The sequence below is a fragment of the Hyperolius riggenbachi genome, chromosome 4 (assembly GCF_040937935.1).
Source record: "Hyperolius riggenbachi isolate aHypRig1 chromosome 4, aHypRig1.pri, whole genome shotgun sequence".
Lineage (NCBI taxonomy): Eukaryota > Metazoa > Chordata > Amphibia > Anura > Hyperoliidae > Hyperolius > Hyperolius riggenbachi.
In genome coordinates this window covers 182,931,765-182,951,096 of record NC_090649.1, presented here as the reverse complement: position 1 = coordinate 182,951,096, position 19,332 = coordinate 182,931,765, and the positions used below count along the sequence as shown (strand labels likewise).

The 19,332-nt window shown below is 43.6% G+C and overlaps 1 protein-coding gene across 2 annotated transcripts in view; it reads left to right on the top strand.

The window, feature by feature from the left end:
- The window catches only part of ZMAT3 (zinc finger matrin-type 3), a 66,635-nt gene that overhangs the window by 12,942 nt on the left and 34,361 nt on the right, over positions 1-19,332 (top strand). The window contains exons 2-4 of one of the 2 annotated variants that reach the window (XM_068281056.1): positions 12,227-12,287; positions 12,751-13,093; positions 17,517-17,630. In XM_068281056.1, the coding sequence (XP_068137157.1) occupies positions 12,833-13,093; positions 17,517-17,630 (375 nt within the window). In that variant the 5' untranslated portion in view covers positions 12,227-12,287; positions 12,751-12,832. The remainder of the gene's footprint in view (positions 1-12,226; positions 12,288-12,750; positions 13,094-17,516; positions 17,631-19,332) is intronic. The other variant, XM_068281055.1, reaches the window with a different exon arrangement.

Genomic DNA, 19,332 nt, shown 5'->3' with positions numbered 1-19,332 from the left:
GAGGCTTCCCCCGTCCTTTTCCACCTGGCCAATCCAGCACTGGGACCCCTGCAACGTGGCCACACTACGCCTTGCTCAGTAGCACAGACTCGTTCGGGCTTAAGCGGAAAAAGCTGAGCTTATTCTGGTTACGATACACTTGGTCCAGAACGGACAAACCCTATAGGTATAGAACTAGAGTACGGTTACTCATACATAAAAACCCACATGGGTGACAAAGAGTTCCATTTCAGTCACTCTTTAGCATTAGAAGCGGTATACTGTGCTGTAAGTGGAGGTCTTTGCTGATCCCCCACAAAGGCTATTTATCCAAAGTGGTGTAGCTATTCCACATAAAGAACCGCTTCTATAGCTTCAGAGACAGTTGCTGTGATCATGCAGAGTCAGATATTGTGGTATCTGTGACCTGCAATGATCCCAAGTCGGTATGCATCTGTCACTGACAACACTGGGGTGGTATAGAGACGTGCTTGAGTGCTATTTACAACGTGATTGTATATGGTAATCTGACATGTTTCACCCTAACGGCTTTCTCAAAGATTGCTGTACATATATACAATGAAAAAATATACAAGTGCACCCCCCACCAACAAAATTCCCCCCAGCAGCAATAGCCCCAGTCAGAGCTGAGGCACCCAGTTCGGTGCTAGTTTATATACTGATGAGGATGTGCTAACCGCCCTGTTGGGCGTGTCTGCCATGTCTAAGTCATACCTGTTCAGTGGTGGCACAGTGGGGAGCGGTACGCTCTATGGGTGGCGTGTATGTGCCCCCAAACCAGCGCTGTATCGGCCAGACGGCGAGATTAGTGACGTCGTCGCACTTCCGGTTGGCGGCGACGTCCCTTCCGGTAGCGGCGTTCCCATAGTAACTGGGAACGCCGGTCTTGTAAACAGAGTGTCCTACTCATAGGACAACAGGCGGGGAGATCGATCGCTCCCCTATTGTTGGGGGTTGTACCCATTGCTCTCGCCCACATGTGCCAGACAAAACGGGGCCCTAAGTGGGATGGCCTGTGAGGGGTTGATGGCACACTACGTGGGGCAAGAAGAAATCCCCCGCATGTCAGATTGCATATGTGCCCCACATAAGTCCATATACGCAGGGGGGGGGGATAGAAAAGATGCATTAGTATTGCTTCACTCTGCATCCATTCTCCTATTACATGAATTCTATGTGGATACAAGAACGGATGTTAATACTGTATTCAGTAATGAGCACGTGTAGGTGCATATATATGGGTGTATATGTTATGATCACTCTAACAGGACAATCTCCCCATATGCACCGCAAGCTGCTAACCCCAGCTGGAACCCCTGTTTCACTTATCATTCTGTATTGTAGAGTTACAAGCCACCATCCCACTATGCCCAAACTGTGTGTTCAGTACGTACAGGCATATAGACAAATAGTCATGTCAGCACATAGTATATAGTGTAGATAAACAGATATTTAAAGAAAACACGCCAGATTGAAGTCTTCGTTTAAACCGCCTGGAGCGATCGTATCCAAACGGTATATCCACTGGGACTCGATCTGCGTCAATTTTTTTTCCAGATTCCCACCCCTTGTACTTTTCTGCCAATGTTGTATCCCCCAGAAGACAATATCAAATCGCGATTGGGGGTGAACCTGATTCATATGTCTGGCCACAGCTGTATCATTTTTATGTTTAATATCCCCTATATGCTCCAGCACTCTCTCCTTTAATGCTCGGGTGGTCTTACCTACATACAGGAGGTCACATTTGCATCTGGCTGCGTAAACCACCGCCTTTGTATTGCAAGTGATAAATGACTTTATTTCAAAAGATCTGCCAACTCGCGGGGCTACAAATCTCTTCACTGTGGGCATGTACTTACACGCTTTGCACTTTCCACAGTGAAAGGACCCATTGGGTCTAGTAGGTAACCAGGTTTGAGCTGGTTTTGGAGTCTTAGAGAACGTGCTGTGGACCAGTATATCTCTCAGGTTAGGTGCCCTTCTATATGTAATGGACGGATTGGGGGTAAGAAATCTGGCCAGATCTTTGTCTTTTGTAAGGATTGGCCAATAATGCTTTACTATCTCGAACACTGTATGTGAGTGTTCGGTAAACGTACCCACAAGCCGTGGCGGTGTACGTTGTGATGCAACATCAATCTCAATGGAGCGTTTCGTAACTGAAGTGTTGATCAAGGTTTCTTGTCTTGGGGTGCGTTTGGCACGGTCGTAGGCATTTTTGATAACTGGCTTTGGAAAGCCCCTTTGCAAAAATCTCTCAGTTAGTAATGAACTTTCTTTCTCAAACGCTTGTTCGTTGGAACAGTTTCTGCGAGCCCGCAGGAACTGACCAATCGGGATACTTTTTCTGAGGGACCTTGGATGGGAGCTGTCCCATTTCAGTAGGGAGTTTGTTGCAGTGGGCTTGCGGAAGATACATGTCTCTATCTTCCCCTGTGAGTCTTTCTTAATAGTCAGATCCAAGAAATTGATCTGAATATCGCTCACTTCATATGTAAACCTCATCCCTATCTGATTGGTATTAAGTATGGTGACAAAATCAATGAACAGGTCGAGGGGGCCCTCCCAAAGGATCAAGATGTCGTCAATAAAACGCCCCCAATAGGTGACATGACTCGTATAAAATTCAAGGTCCTCAGTAAAGACGATGGTATCCTCCCACCAGCCCAGGAACAGATTCGCAAATGAGGGGGCACAGGCCGTCCCCATAGCACTGCCCCTGAGCTGATGGTATGTCTTCCCTCCAAACCAGAATATGTTGTGGGTTAGAATAAATGACAATAAACTGGTGATAGTAATATTGTGTTGTTCGAGATGGGTGCCTCTGGTGGACAAAAAATGTTGTACTGCCCTTAGCCCCAGGTCATGCTGAATACTGCTGTATAATGCCTCAACATCAATGCTGGCTAATAATGTATGTGGGGCCACCACTAGGTCTTGTAAATTAGTCAGGACATCCTTCGTGTCTCTGAGATAGGAGGGCAAGGACTCTACAAACGGACGGAGGAATTTATCTACATACTGACTGACTGCATCAGTCAGGCTGTCACGTCCTGAGACTATAGGCCTCCCTGGTGGTGGAGACCTATTTTTGTGTATCTTGGGGAGGGCATAAAATACAGCCATCACCGGATGCTCAATAGATTTTTTTAAACGTTCATAATCATCAATATCCAACCCTCCATTATCATATCTGTTTTTTAACAACTCCCTTAGCTCCTTCTGGTGGTCAAATAACGGGTTTTTAGATAATTTGTTATATTGTAATTGGTCACCAAGCAATTCCATGCACATATTTTCATATGATGTGACATCCATCACCACAATATTACCCCCTTTATCAGCAGGTTTAATCACTATTTGATCATTTTTTCTAAGATCATCTAGGGCCTGTCTTTCTTTCTTATCCAAATTGTCACGCATGGGGTGTCGGTACGTGTCAACCTCCAACTGTCTGAGTGCTCGCGTTACCATCTCAGTAAAAGTACTGATCTGAGGATATTGTGTTAAAGATGGACAAAATGTACTCTTTTTCTTGTCTCCACTTGGTGGTACAAGTTCAGTTGTCCCTTCATCATTTTCTTTGAGTAGCTGCTCTAAGGCCTCAAGGGCCTCCCTCTCACATTTTTTGCTCCTCTTATCTTTAGTTTCTTTTGATTCAAACACCTTAATGAGCTTATTCTGGTTACGGCTACTGTGCAGTTGCAGAAGACTTAGCATGGACCTGACTGGGCTTGGCTGTGTTCGCTGAAGCCCAAGGGGGTTGGTGTAACTGCTAATGTACAAGCCGTCAACAAGCCCTTGGTTTTCAGCCGGACCCAGTGGCGGATGGGCGAGGAGGAGCGGGGCGGGGGAAGTCTCTGGATTAACCAGAGGCTTCCATCTGCCTAGGTAAGTACCCAAATTGGGCACTTTTTTACCTAGAGGTTTCCTTTAAGTTTGAGTAAATCAGGTGACAAGCATACATTAAAAGTTTGAGTTAAAAGTTCCTTAACATACCAACAACTTTTAACGAGCAAGGCCAGAATTGTACTTTTTACAGCCCAAGGCCCCTATCACCAGCGGCCCCCTGACAAACAGCAATGCCCCGACCATACACATGCACTTTTATTGATCCCAGTAATCAATTTGTTTAACCACCCTGGCGTTCTGATTAAATCGCCAGGGTGGCTGCGGGAGGGTTTTTTTTAAATTAAAAAAAAACTATTTCATGCAGCCAACTGAAAGTTGGCTGCATGAAAGCCCACTAGAGGGCGCTCCGGAGGCGTTCTTCCGATCGCCTCCGGCGCCCAGAATAAACAAGGAAGGCCGCAATGAGCGGCCTTCCTTGTTTTGCTTACATCGTCGCCATAGCGACGAGCGGAGTGACGTCATCGACGTCAGCCGACGTCCTGACATCAGCCGCCTCCGATCCAGCCCTTAGCGCTGGCCGGAACTTTTTGTTCCGGCTACGCTGGGCTCAGGCGGCTGGGGGGACCCTCTTTCGCCGCTGCTCGCTGCGGATCGCCGCAGAGCGGCGGCGATCAGGTAGCACACGCGGCTGGCAAAGTGCCGGCTGCGTGTGCTGCTTTTTATTTGATGAAAATCGGCCCAGCAGGGCCTGAGCGGCAGCCTCCGGCGGTGTTGGACGAGCTGAGCTCGTCCAGACCGCTCAGGTGGTTAAAGATGCTTATTAACAATGACATTTTCCTGTATGATCAACCTTCTGATTAATTGGATTAGACAGTGTTGATGGTGCTAATTGACTACAAACGACGATTTGTCAATCGTTTTATCAATCTGTCTTGTGGATCGATTACATATGAAATGATCAGAATGGTTATCATTTTTATTCCATTTACGGGCCAAATGGATGCTTTCTGCTCTCAGAGCTGGGTGGAGGGCGGAGTTGGACTCCCAAGAGCGGCCGACGGTGATGATAAGTGACATCACAGGTCACAGACAATAAGCTGGCCAAATTAGCTGCCCTTTCATCCTAAATCCCAGACACTTGTCCAACTGCTGTAGTTCACGTGTTTTGGCAGCTTGACTGCATGAGTGTGCCAGCCCGCAGTCTGCCCCTTTCTTTCTGGTGCCCTAGGCCATGGCCTTTGTGGTCTTTCCTGAAATCCAGCCATGTTAATAAGTCAACACCAAAGTCATTTAAAGTTCATACACACTGTTCAGTAAACTCACACGATGCAACCTAGAGCAAGAGTCTAGTGTGTACGGTGGCCCCAATACATCCAGGCTTAAGGTGGGTACACACATCAGATAAAAGTCTTTGGAAAATGAAAGATCACTGACCAATTTTACCCCCTTTCATGTAGTATATGAGCCATACCTACACAGTCTATGCTATTGAGCTGAACTCCCCATCAGATAAAAATCTTTGCAAGATGCTAAAAACAAGGATGCTGTACTCATTCAACAGATCAGTATCTGCAAAAGATCAGTTCCTGCAAAATGCATTCATAGTCTATGATATCTGCAGATCTCATACACACCTTGTTTAAAGAGGAGCTGTTAGGTATAGGGTCTCAGAGAAAATAAACACATATATCAGTAGCTAAAGATTGGCTGTACTTACATTACATATGCATTTCACTGTCCACGTTTGGATTTCACAGAATTTGTATATAGTATATGCAGAGAATGATGCTCCTGACAGCTCATGGCAGGTTCCATGTTTGTGAAGCCAAATGTGTCGTCATGTCCTGCCTGCTTCTGATCACAGAACAGCTCATACTGAATAACACTAGTTTGCAGTGAATATTAATGAGCCATGTGGCTAGGAACAATAGCGGACTCCTGCAGTGTACGCTGCCCCGAGATTTATCTGTGCTGTGGCTGGACTGAGTTTTAGAAGCTGCTGAAACTTGATCCCGTCTTCTCCTTAGCAGCCGAGGGGAGGGCCCCAGAATGCTTTGCAGTATGTTATGCGGCTTGCGTCCTGCTTAGCTCTAAGCTTTGCTGATAAGCATACATCAAAGGTAAGAGAGATCTTTATCTTCAGTAATGTCTTTTTGGCTTCCTTCTAAACTGTTTAACACAGGAGACTAGAGGTTTAAATTAGCTTCTGCAGCCTGACAGTTACTCTTTAACGGACATTCATCTGCAGATCAGATCCACCAGGATGGATCTTCAGATCTGCAGATAATTGTCTGATCTGCAGGTGAATGTCAGTTAAACAAGGTGTGTATGAGGATCTGCAGATATCAGACTATGAATGCATTTTGCAGGAACTGATATTTTGCAGGAACTGACCTTTTGCAGATAATGATCTGTTGCATGTGTACAGCATCTGTGTGTGCAGCATCCTTGTTTTCAGCATCTTGCAAAGACTTTTATCTGATGGTGAGTTCAGCTCAATAGAATAGACTGTGTAGAGTATGCTCATATACTACATGGAAGGTGGTAAAATTGGTCAGTGATCTTTCATTTTCCAAAGACTTTTATCTGATGTGTGTACCCACCTTTAGACATCCTGAATGGTTGCCTAAGCTAAGTGTCAGCGTGTGTACCCAGCTTAGGGATTAAGCATCCCCTCACCAAGTACATGCTGTAAAATGCTGTGTAACAGAGAAAAACACATCTGAGTGCAGGAAACCGATACAAAGATCAAAATGTAAAGATTTACGGTATAATGGTATTCAGCTCCTACATAGACAAAGCCACCTTCATGTACCTGAGATAGTGAAAACTTTAAAGGGGAAACGGGCAATTTGGGTGTCCGTAAGTACCAGAAATGTTGGCGCCGCCGTAGGCATCTATATAAATAGCAGCTATGGGGAAAAATGTGGTTTGTATGGTTGTGGTTCAGGTTAGGTGGGGGGACGGTTAAGGTTGGCCATGCAGGGGGGTGGTTAAGGTTAGGTATTGCTAGAGGGAGGGTCCAGTGTGAGAATAGAGTTAGGTTCAGCTGTCTATAACCAATATTTTACTATCTTCATTAGCACTGCAAGAGTCAGATATTGGTAATTTATTTTCCCCCTTAAGATACAAAATATGACTGTGGGTTTCAAGTAAAGTCCTGTTTAGGATTAGGACTATAGATACAGATTGTTTATCTGAACTCTTGCAAAGGACAGAAGGAAAACAGAGAAATTAACCCTGTATGTATGTAGAGAGTTTAGCTTGTCTAATTCCATCTCATCTGTGACTAATCACCACTGTAATTTGTTCTCAGCTGTGTCAGTTGGGTGCCTCAGCTGAGCAGCTAGTTTGTAAACACAGGATGTTAACCCTATGTCTACTTCCAAGAAAGCAGGATGTAGGCACACTGCAGATTTATGTATCAGCGGTAACAAAGAAATGTTTTTCTTTAAAGCAGGGCTGTGGAGTCGAGGAGTTGGAGTCGGAGTCAGTGATTTCATGAACTGAGGAGTCGGATGATTTGTGTACAAAATCCACAGCCCTGGTAAGTATTAGACTAAGGAGTCGGAGTCGAGGAGTCAGAGCCATTTTGGGTACCCGGAGTCGGAATCGGTGGTTTTATAAACGTCGGAGTTGGAGTCGGAAGGTTTTTGTACTGACTCCACAGCCCTGCTTTAACCTCTTGAGGACTGCAGGGCTAAACCCCCCTAGTGACCAGGCAATTTTTAGTTTAAAAGGCCACTGCAGCTTTAAGGCCAAGCTGCAGGGCCGCACAACACAGCACACGAGTGATTCCCCGCCCCTTTTCTCCCCACCAACAGAGCTCTCTGTTGGTGGGGTCTGATCGCTCCCCCCATGTTTATTTTTTTTTTAATAAATATTTGTGTTGCCTTTTTAAAAAAAAAAAACCCTCTTCCTTTAACCCCCTTCCCTCCCTCGCTCCCTCCCTCCCCACAGCCGGCCAATTACGGCGATCGGCTGTCATAGGCTTCTGCCTATGAGAGCCGATCGCTCTCTTGTCCCCCAGGGGGACAGCCGTGTGACACTGATCGCAGCGCTGCACAGAGTAAATAGACGGCGATCACGCCGTCTAACAGTCTCCCGAGCGGCAATAGCCGCTCGGAGACTGAAGGCGGGGCGGAGCTCCGCCCCCCAAGCAGGAGATGCGCGCGCAGCCTGCGCGCGATCTCCTGCAAAACAGAGCCCCAGGACTTTACGCCAATTGGCGTTAGGCGGTCCTGGGGCTGCCGCCGCGGCCACGCCTACTGGCGTGACGCGGTCGGCAAGAGGTTAAAGGTTATTATGCTGTTGCTTATCTTTTAGAGCAGAGAGGAGGTTCTGAGTTCAGGTCTGGTTTAAAGTGTACCAGAGACGAATCATATTCAAAGTTTTATACATACCTGGGGCTTCCTCCAGCCCCATCCGCACGGATTGCTCCCACATCGCCGTCCTAAGCCTTCTCCAGCTCCGGGAACGGATCCCATAACTTTGGACAGTTGCGGTCAGTCTGAGCAAGTGTAGTGCGCTCTCTCCTGCAGAGAATAATACTGCGCAGGCGCAGTACTATTCTTCGCCAGAGTGAAACGGAGGGAGCGCACTGCGCATGTATCAAACTGGCCATGAAACCCGGTACTGGAGCTGGAGAAGGCCGAGGATGGCGGCGTGGGGGCAATCCGTGTGCATGGGGAACTGTCGCGAAAACCTTAACATTTAAAATGCATACAAATAAGAAGTATGTTTCTTTCTGAGTAAAATGAGCCATACATTAATTTTCTCCTATGTTGCCGTCACTTACAGTAGGTAGTAGAAATCTGACATTACCGACAGGTTTTGGGTTAGTACATCTCTTCATGGGGGATTCTCAGCATGGCCTTTATTCTTTATAAAGAAATTCCCTGAAAAAGAGTTATACAATGATGCTGGCCAGCCTCCCTGCTCACCGGACACTTTTTTGGCAGTTCACTAAGTGCTTTTAAAAATAATGAAAACCCTGAGAACCCCCTATGAGAAGATGGGCTAGTCCAAAATCTGTCGGTAATGTTAGATTTCTACTACTTACTGTAAGTGACAGCAACATAGGAGAAAAGTAATTTATGGCTCATTTTACTCTGGAAGAAACATACTTCTTCTTTGTATGTGTTTACATGTATTTTAAATTTTAAGATTTTTGCGACAGTGGTCCTTTTAAGGAACCATCTGCTAGGGCTACATTCTATTTGACTCATCTTCATTCAGATCAGTATTTTCCCACTGTAAGGCTTTTCAACACATGCCAACATTCCATCTGAGCTGTTCTCAGTTTTATAGAAATATCTTGTAGATGCAGTATATTTATGGTAGGGCAGCTGGCTGGTCAGAAGTGCCTGAGACGTCACCTGGCTTCACAAGCCCATTCTGGTGATGAGCTGATGTGCTCAGGGGGATGCTCACTTATGTCATGTGTTAAAATGAAGTTGACCTTAAGAATGGAAATAAAAATATGTGGTTTCTCTGCATCAGACACTCGCCATTGTAACCATGGCAACTGCTGAGCTCTTTGGAGACCTTGATACTGTATGTGAAAGCTGAGAGTGTAACTTTTCCGGATGAATAGAAAATCTAAATATGATTGCAATATTGCAACATTGCTAGTGGTCACAATGGTGTGGAGAAGTTTATTTCCTCTATTATTGCAGATGTTTCTGATATTCAAACAAAATGTAACCTAAAGTAAATGCATGCAATTCATGACTTAAGTCATTAAGCTCCCTACACACGTGTGACCACGGTCATCGGAAACGGACAATGGGTTGAGCGATAGCCAGCGTCTGTGTGGACCATCAGTCCTAGCACATTTGTTTGGACAATAATTGCTGCTAATAGTTCGTACGCACAATGACATAGATCGATCTATCCAGAATACTCGCATGTTGCAATGTTCGCACTACTAGATCCTCGTTTTCGTTTTCGTGCTTCGGGTAATGATTGGGAGACTGTTTTTGTGCCGCTAATTCAAATGCGACAACGTTGTTTGCTTGTGGGTATGGAACATTAAAGGATGTTTAGTTCTCAACACCAATATCACCTATGTGTATGTGCTCCCCAAACTCATCCCCCTTCTGATTGTTTAGGACATTTGGAAAATTGATTTTTTTTTCAGAGACGAAAAAGGAGAATGCTACCATCAGTACTGTGTTGTGCCAACAGTGAAGCACACGCAGACTATTAATGTGTGTGGTTGCTTCTCATTCAGGGGACTTTCTCATAATTCTGTCTGAGAACAACACTATGCAAACATCCTCCAAGAGCAACAATCCAAGCACAATTTGATGCTGACCTATGTATATTCCAGCATGAAGGATCCTCGTGTCATAAGGAAAACTGACTTAGAAAAAGTGGCAAAAAATAATTACATTTACAAGAAATTCCTCAGATCTGAATCCCTTCAAAAATCTGTGGTCTATTCTCAAAAATATCTAAAAATGCTTAAGTAGGAAAGTTTGCTAAACACAACTTTTTATTACTGTCAAAATCTTTGTCTATGACTGTACAAGTCGCTGTGACTTAGTCATCCATGTGACTCAGTCCTGACATCCCTAACCTACCTTCTGATCTTCTGCTAAGTCTAACATGGCAAACCGCACGACTTGATGTACGTACACACGCGCTAACCAACTAAACCAATTTATTTAAATACTGCATGCAACAACCTGTCTGCATTCAAAAACAACAAGTCGTTCAAACCACTTGTACACACGTGGCCAACCTGCATGATAGTTGGTCAGTTTATCCACCGGTTGGATTGGGCAAACCACCTCTTATCTTTTGCTGGTCTAGTCATGTTCGAGGTGTACACACACCCAACTAATCATCCAATGGACAAGTTTGGACGATAGCTGTGGCGAAAAAGTTGCACGTGTGTACGAACCTTTAGGGCGAGTATCTATCTTTGTTAGAATAACTGTGGAGTGATTGGGTCTTGTTTGCATATAAAAACTAGGTGTAATGTTTGATTGAAGATATCGCTTAGTGGCGTTTACACTTTCAGCGTCACACAAGTACAATCACTGAATTAAACTACAGCGTGGTGCATAAAAGACCAGCCCAGCTGCCTATTACCTGCGCAAGTATACAGGCAGATGCCAGACAGTTAGTTCCCGTGTGTGTGTGTGACTCCAGCTTAATGAAGCCTGTGCCGGTAATGCTCTCATATGAAAGCAATTGCAGGCAAAACAGAGACCACACGCACGCAGAGCAGGGATAGAATAGCAGGTGGACGGGGCAGTCGTTTGTGCGCCATCATGTATTCCATTTATGTAAAGAGTACAGTCTTTGGGCTCTTTTAGACTACAATTGATTCTAAACCAATTTTGATGCGATTTCGATTTTGGTGCGATTTTAAAAAGTCCTGCATGCCGTTTTGTTTTTCTCTTTGCAGTGAAAATTGCATTGGAATCACATTGCAATTTGCAGTGTAAAAAAAAAAAGCTTTATATTGATAAGCACCTTTTGGTCCTGATTTACTAAGGATCCTTAATGCTGGGATACATGATTCAGTAAACCTGGTCTTGATTCAATGAACTGTCTGTTAAACCTAGAACACACCACACAATTTCCATAGCTCCCAACTGTCCCCTCTTTGAGAACCAAATTCCACTGTCCCTCTTTCTATTTCATTTGTCCCTCTTTCTGGACTGATGGACAGATCTATGTAAATCTATGTATTTTATCTACTGAAAAATGTGTTTAATAGACTCTTAGGGGTTGATTCATTAACAGGAACATGCTGCAGCAGCGAGAGTTAAATGGCCTTACGTGCGCTAATTATACTAGCGCGACCTAATGCTCCCGTGGGCACACTGCTGACAGCATACATTCCTTAGCAACACCGGATACTTTAAAAGGCCGCGCAATAGTGCACTAATGTTAATGAAAGTAGTAGCGGTGGCAATAATCACTATAGCGCGGCCTTTCAAAGTATCTGGTGTTGCTAAGGAACGCATGCTACTCTGCCAGTAGCGTGTGCAGCGTGCCCGCGGGAGCATTAAGTCGTGCTAGGGTGATTAACACGCGTAAGGCCATTTACCTCACGCTGCTGCAGGGTGTTCTTGTTGATGAATCAACTCTATAATGTTATTTCTATTATTTAAATTGATATATTTCATATTTTCATCTGTTAAAATGTCCCTCTTTATTATCTCAAAATGTTGGGAGGTTTGAATTTCCTGCCAGATCGGCACAATCGATTTTCCATTCACTACTACAGAAAATCGATTGCGTTACCAATCGGGAGTTGATCCGACCAGTAAATTATCGACTCATCGATGTGATGTTAAATTGCATGGTGTGTACTGGGCTTTACTAACAAAAGTCTGCAATCTTTTTCCAGGGTCATTGCACATTACAGGAAGAATTGTACAGTAGGGAAGCAGCCATTCATGTCACTGCAGGTATATGGCTGCTATTTCACTAAACGTTTATCAATCCCACTATAGTTTACTTTAACACAGGTGAGGTTTTCATTTTTTTGACCCCCAATGCCAGACACCTAAAATAAGGCCTACCATATTGTAAAACTTATTTTTATACAATATTTGCCTATACACTGAGCATCTAGAAATCAGACTTTATGAATCACAGGTAGTGTTGCTTGTGTGTGGCAGAAATAAAGGAAAAGCATGTGATCAGTGTGATCAGGTGACGGGTAGATTTGTAAAGCTCTGTTTTTCTGTCATCACGTCCTGCTTTAGCCTACACAGGAAAAAGAAACAACACATAACCCTGATGAGCCAATCAAAACCTTGCAACTGTCTCACCTGATTAAACGGATCACATGCCTCTCCTTGAGTACTGCTACACAACAACACTAACCGTAAGTACTTACTGATGACGTGTTTCTTTTGTGTCTTAAAGGACTCTTCAGCACTTCGGAGTTGTCGGAGCTGTGTGAGCTGCTCTTTGCCTGCCCCTTCTGCCTTCGCACAGAACTGGGCAAATGATTGTTTTGCAACATGCCAGGCCATCACCTCACCCCGAACAGTCTGCTTTTCCTTCCGCCATTGGAATGGGTAAAAGACCTGTAGTACTTGCTGCACAGCCACCTTCTCCAAACAGAGCTGCCCTACTTTCCCCTGAGGTCACAAAGGATGAGGCTGTGGAGCAAGACCCTTCTTTGGAAGAACTGTGTAAGCCTCTCTCTTGTAAGCTATGTAATGTCACCCTGAATTCAGCCCAGCAAGCTCAGGCACACTATCAGGTGAGCAGTGCTGGCACCAACTCTTCCTTCTTGTTGATGTTGGGCGTGATAAATATGTTAAGAGGAGTCTGCGGAATGATTGCACTGACAGGAAATAGACTTGACTTAAAGAGACACTGAAGCGAAAAAAAAATGATGATATTATGATTTGTATGTGTAGCACAGCTAAGAAATAAAACATTAGGATCAGATACATCAGTGTAATTGTTTCCAGTACAGGAAGAGTTGAGAAACTCCAGTTGTTATCTCTATGCAAACAAGCCATTAAGCTCTCCGACTAAGTTAGTCGTGGAGAGGGCTGTTATCTGACTTTTATTATCTCAACTGTTCCTGGACTATTTACTTTTCCTCTGCTAGAGGAGAGGTCATTACTTCACAGACTGCTCTGAAAGACTCACTTTGAATGCTGAGTGTTGTGTAATCTGCACATATTATAGAATGATGCAATGTTAGAAAAAACACTATATACCTGAAAATAAAAGTATGAGAATATTTTCTTTGCTGCTAATCTTCTAGTAATTATTCATAGTACACAACCAATTCATTATATCATATATTTTTTTTCGCTTCAGTGTCTCTTTAACAGTGCATTGTCTCACTGGTATTTTAAAACTGATGACCTCATCAGAACCAATCATCACATGACATGAGGCGAATAGACTCTGAGTTGTGTTCTGGCAAATTTAGGATGTATAAAGGGGGAAAAAGGAATTACAAAATAAGTCTACTAAATCATACATGCCAAAAACTGGAAGCCAAGCTGTTAGATAATGTTTTGTTTTGTTGGGAAAGCTGTACAACAGTCCTGCATTTTTGCTGTGATTGCTTTGACATCTTATTTTATTTTTACAAAGGCAGAGCAACATATATCCAGCCAAAGTAGCTTTGATTTCTGCAGTAACATGCATTAAAGCAAACCTGTCACCACAAAAACGATAGGCAAGATTATATCTACATTCCACTCTCACTCAGTGTTGAGCAGTGCCCTTTGCGAGCCGCACAGTATATCCTGAGTGAAAGATGAAGCCTGAGGAAGAGAAATGCTGCGGGGGAGCAGCCATTTTTGGTTTATGGCAGTGATAGCTAACCTTGGCACTCCAGTTGTGACAAAACTACAAATCCCATCATGCCTCTGCCTCCCCGATTTATTCTTAGAGCTGAGGCATTGAGTATTGCAATGCCTCATGGGACTTGTAGTTCCACCACAACTGGACTGCCAAGGTTAGCCATCACTGTTATATGGGGTGGGCTCCATCTGTCTATCCAGGCCCGGATTTATCTCACAGGAGTCTATAGGCACAGTTTTCCTGGCACCTTAGACTTCTCCCTCCATAAACCGACAAACCCCCACCAATCTGCACCGCAAGTGTGCTGGCTGTCCCAGCTGTTACTTCTCCCTTACTTCCCTTGCCCATTATAGGTAGCTACAGGTGGCCCTTAGTATTAGGTAGCCAGAGGTACCCTCAATATTAAGTAGCTAGAGGTGCCCCAAGTATTAGGTAGCTAGACTAACCTCAGTATTAAATAGCTAGAGGTGACCCCGACTGAAGGGAGATCCCGTCAGTGGAATGACGAGAGCAGGGTGAGGAACCCCTCATTTACACTTTGATCAGGACTCTGCATAGGGAAGCAAGGGAGAGAGGTACTTGGGTAGGGTAGTGAACCGCCTTTCCATCATCAGGCGCTTGTAGACACATGCCTAGGGTGCTTTATGGTAAATCTGGTCCTGTGTCCATCTTGTAAGTGGGGGACTAAAACCTTGCACAGACACAGTAAGTGGGCACAGTGCCATCGGTTATTACAGCATCTTTAAAACATACTAACGGCAGTTAACAAAATGATTAGCCACAGTAACTGGATGTGATTGGCTAAAATCTTGCTGACAAGCAACATCTGTAATGCTGTGTGCACTGTAGAGATGTTGCGAACCTCCGATTTTCGGTTCGCGAACCCTGTTTGCGAACCTCCGCGAAAGGTTTGGTTCGCGAACCCTGTTCGCGAACCGCAATAGACTTCAATGGGGAGGCGAACTGTAAAAATTTGAAAAAATTCTATTGGCTGGAAAAATGATAGAAAACATGTTTCAAGGGCTCTAATACCTGGAGGCCCTCCCTCCTCCTCCCTCCTCCCTTTCTACCCTTCTACCTATTCCCTCCTACCGGAGGGAGGAGGGTCTCATCTGCCAGGGAATTATACTATTTCAAAAACCAGATTACATACCATAGCTGGGAATCGAACCCAGGTCTAACTGTGTGGTGGGCAAGCACCCTAACCGCTGTACCACAACAGTACTAACTGAAGCTGGCCTAGCATTTACTAATTATGCTCAATGCAATAGAAACATTAGGTTGCTTAAAGGGAACCTTAACTGAGAGTGATACGGATGTTTCCTGTAAACAATACCAGTTGCCTGGCAGTCCAGCTGATCTCTGTGACTGCAATAGTGGCTGAATCACACCCTGAAACAAGCATGCAGCTAATCCAGTCTGACTTCAGTCAGAGCACCTGATCTGCATGCTTGTTCAGGGGCTGTGGCTAAAAGTATTAGAGACACAGGATCAGCAGGCGATTCAGGCAACTGGTATTATTTTAAAAGAAAAAAATCCATAACCTTCTCCGTTTAGGTTCCCTTTAAGGATTTGTAGCATAAAAACCAACTCACATTGGCTGGGATTTGAACCCGGGTCTCACTGTGTGGTGGGCAAGCACCCTAACCGCTGTACCACAACAGTACTAACTGAAGCTGGCCTAGCATTTACCATTTATGCTCAATACAAGAGAAAAAGTAGACAGTAAGGCAGCACCTATTCAGTAGGAGACCTTAGGCAAGTCTTCCTAACACTGCTACTGCCTATAGAGCATGCCCTAGTGGCTGCAGCTCTGGTGCTTTGAGTCCGCCAGGAGAAAAGCGTGATATAAATGTTATTTGTCTTGTCTTGTGGGAGGAGGGAGGTGGAGGGAAGCAGCTGTCCCTTAACTAATTAGTGTAGGCAGACAAGTGAGTGAAATGGCATAAGGACCTTGCTTGGAGGAGGGAGAGGGGCGGGCCTCCAGCAGTGAGAGCAGTGTGTTTGGCAATAATCTGACTGTGATGGAGATAGAGGGTCAAAGTTTTGCTCAATAGAGTATTATGGGGCGAATCGAACTTCCGCAAAAGTTCGCCTGCTGCAGGCGAACGCGATCCCCCAAAGTTCGCCTGGAACCGTTCGCCGGCGAACAGTTCGCTACATCTCTAGTGCACAGCAGTTCCATAATAAATTAGCCAGGCTAACTAGGGCTTAGAAGGTTGCATGTGCATATAGACATCGGGTGGTTGGATGACCAAGTCTGATGTGTGGAATGTGATGATATGTACATCTACCTGAAGGGATATATACCATAGCAACAATCTGTCAGCTTTCCCAACCTTTAGGGCCCTTTTCCACTACACAGCTGAATCGCAAATCGATAGTGATTTTTAAATCACTAGGGTTGCTACTTTATCACAGAAATCATGAGAAGTATTTTTCACTATAGTGATTTGATTTGCAAATCGTAATTGCTTTCTGGAGAGATTTTAAGAGGGATAATGCAATGCAAATGAAAATTGCAATCGCATAACAAACTTAATGAAAAATCGCAGTCGCTGGGGTTTGTGATTGCGATTGCTAGTGGAAAAGGGCCCTATACCCTTTTGCACTGTATACAAAACTATAGCTCCAGTTCAATGTTTACCTTTGGTGCTCATTTCTATCTTTTGCCATGTGAATTAAGTTTATTTTAACAGTATCTGGCTATAGATTAATTTTAACAGTGCTTCAAGTATATCTTCAGGTATTACAGAACTCCTATGTTACTGAATTGGGAAGTGTCCATACCGGCAAAACAAATTTAATGAATTTTAATGTCCTCCTAAACCCAAATGGAAACAATGCAAATTCTAATGACAGTCAGGATAAGTGTATATAAACACTGTATAGAAGGAAGGTTCCTTTTTCACAGACGAAATGTGATTGACACACTGTGCTAAAGCTTACTTCCTCTTTTCTCTGGATTTTAGCCCTTGGGTGGGTCATTTGGGTGTGATCATGTGACAGCCGGAAGTAGGAAGAAGAATGGATGGGAGTCTTCTTTTTCCAGCATCTCAGCCTTACAATAGGAACTATATGACCTCTATGTAAAGAGGCAGACTTGTAGTTTACTGGGAAGTAGGTGGTGAGCAACTGTATGACTTCAGCCTGCTTACCTAGTACCTAGGTTCAAGAGGTCTTAAGTCTGTATTAATAGTAAGTTGCAGATAAGCACAGCTACGCAAAACGTTGTTTTTTAATTTTGACAGGTTCAGTTTCAAATCTAATACTTTTAGAGTTGGACTTTAAGGTAAGTACTGTTTTGTGTAATGCACAGATACATGCCTAAATATGTTTTGCATAATATTTTCTAGGGTAAAAACCACAGCAAGAAATTACGCAATTACTGTGCATCTAGTAGTTGCCCTGCTTCATCGAGACTGAGTCAGACAGTAGAGTCAACATCGCCAGGATCATCTTCACCAAATGTAAGAGCTTGACCATGAATATTCTTACACAAATTACGGTAACTGTTTTGAATGAAGATAGTATTTTCAATAACTCAAGAATGTTTTGAGAGTGGGGATGGAAGGGGGGGAGGGGCTGGAGTTTGAGGATGGGAGGGAGGAAGTAGCAGGTTTTAATGCATCTTTGCCAAAGTACTACCCACACGTTTTCTGCTGTATCTGACCTGAAAAAATTTGTAGCATGGCTGTCTCCGACTACATTATTTTGGGTAACTGACCTTGGACAAACATGTAGGCGGTAACACCATAAAATCAACATTGCATCAATCAAACAGACTAAAATGCTAATAGTTACAGTGTAGTTGAAATTGGAGCAATTCTTGGAATACTTAAAGTGCTGCAACAGTTGAACCCTATGAGAGTGGTCCACTGCATGCAGCATTTTTGGAGCAATCCCGGAGCAATCGCATTGAAGGAATGGCGAGTCAAATCACATACCTTCACGATTGCTCTGGGAACCGCGCACAAAATCTCTGTATTTTGCAATTCTGAAACTGTAAGCGATTTCCAAACGTGATAAACCGGGCATAGTGGGCCTTGGATCTAAAGGTTCAAACACATACACAGTGGGGCCTGGGTCTGCACAGATGCATTGCTAGGCTACACTGATCGTCTGGGCTGAAGCCTTTAGTTGATTTTTCTTTAATTTGATGGTTTTATCAACTACAATGCCCAGTCTATTGAAAACATTGCATAGTCTATCACTAGCTTAAGGCTATGGTAGGGACATCAGATTGTGAGCTTTTCTGAAAGACAGTTAATTACATGAATTGTTCAATGTACCTTGTGAAGCGCAGTGAAAATGTCAGCGTTAATAATTATAAAGTAATAACAATTTTAAGAAAGGGAAATTCTATTTTTTGTGTGTGTTCTTTACAGATGCATGGATTTAAGTACCCACAAGGGGGCACTAGTATGTTTTTTGTAATATAAGAATTGTTTTGTTTACTGCGAATGAAATATTCGCTGTTAACCAATTGCTTAGCAGCAGGGTATCAATGTTGACAAGAAATAAAATGTCAGACTTGTGTTTTATGTTGAATAAAATATCTGTGGGATGCTTTTTGAACTCCATCCTTACTAATGCTGATTATTATTTGTAAATGTACAACTTATTAAATTGTGCTGGGAAATGAATAATTTATAATAAGGGTGAAATTACCAATTTACATACCTAACACATATGACACTGGCACAAGCTTGAGTTGGGGACATAGGAGATTCATGGAGTAAAGATAGATGGGACTGCGGTTATTTAGTAATTAATTCCAACTTGCAGGCAGATGTAAAGCAAACTGTATGCCACTTGGAATTGTGCCAGTTAAAATTGTCATAAAGTACATTTAGTTGGCCCAGTTCCAAGATGCATTCAGTTTGCATTTATTTGCAGATTGCAAGCCTTAGAATTAAAATAAACGTTTTGACCTTCTTACCCATGTCCAGCATTTTATGAGCAGTCTACTATATATAAACATTACTATTAGTTGATATTAAATATGTATATAGATTTAGTCCATCTTAACCATACAGTATGTTGTTATACTTGGCCATTGCTCCTTTGTGCTGGTATGTGGCCTTATGAACTGGTAGCATGAAAGGAAGAAGTTCCGCACAAAATCCGCATGGACTAAACACCAGATGGGATTTAAATGTCATTACTTAA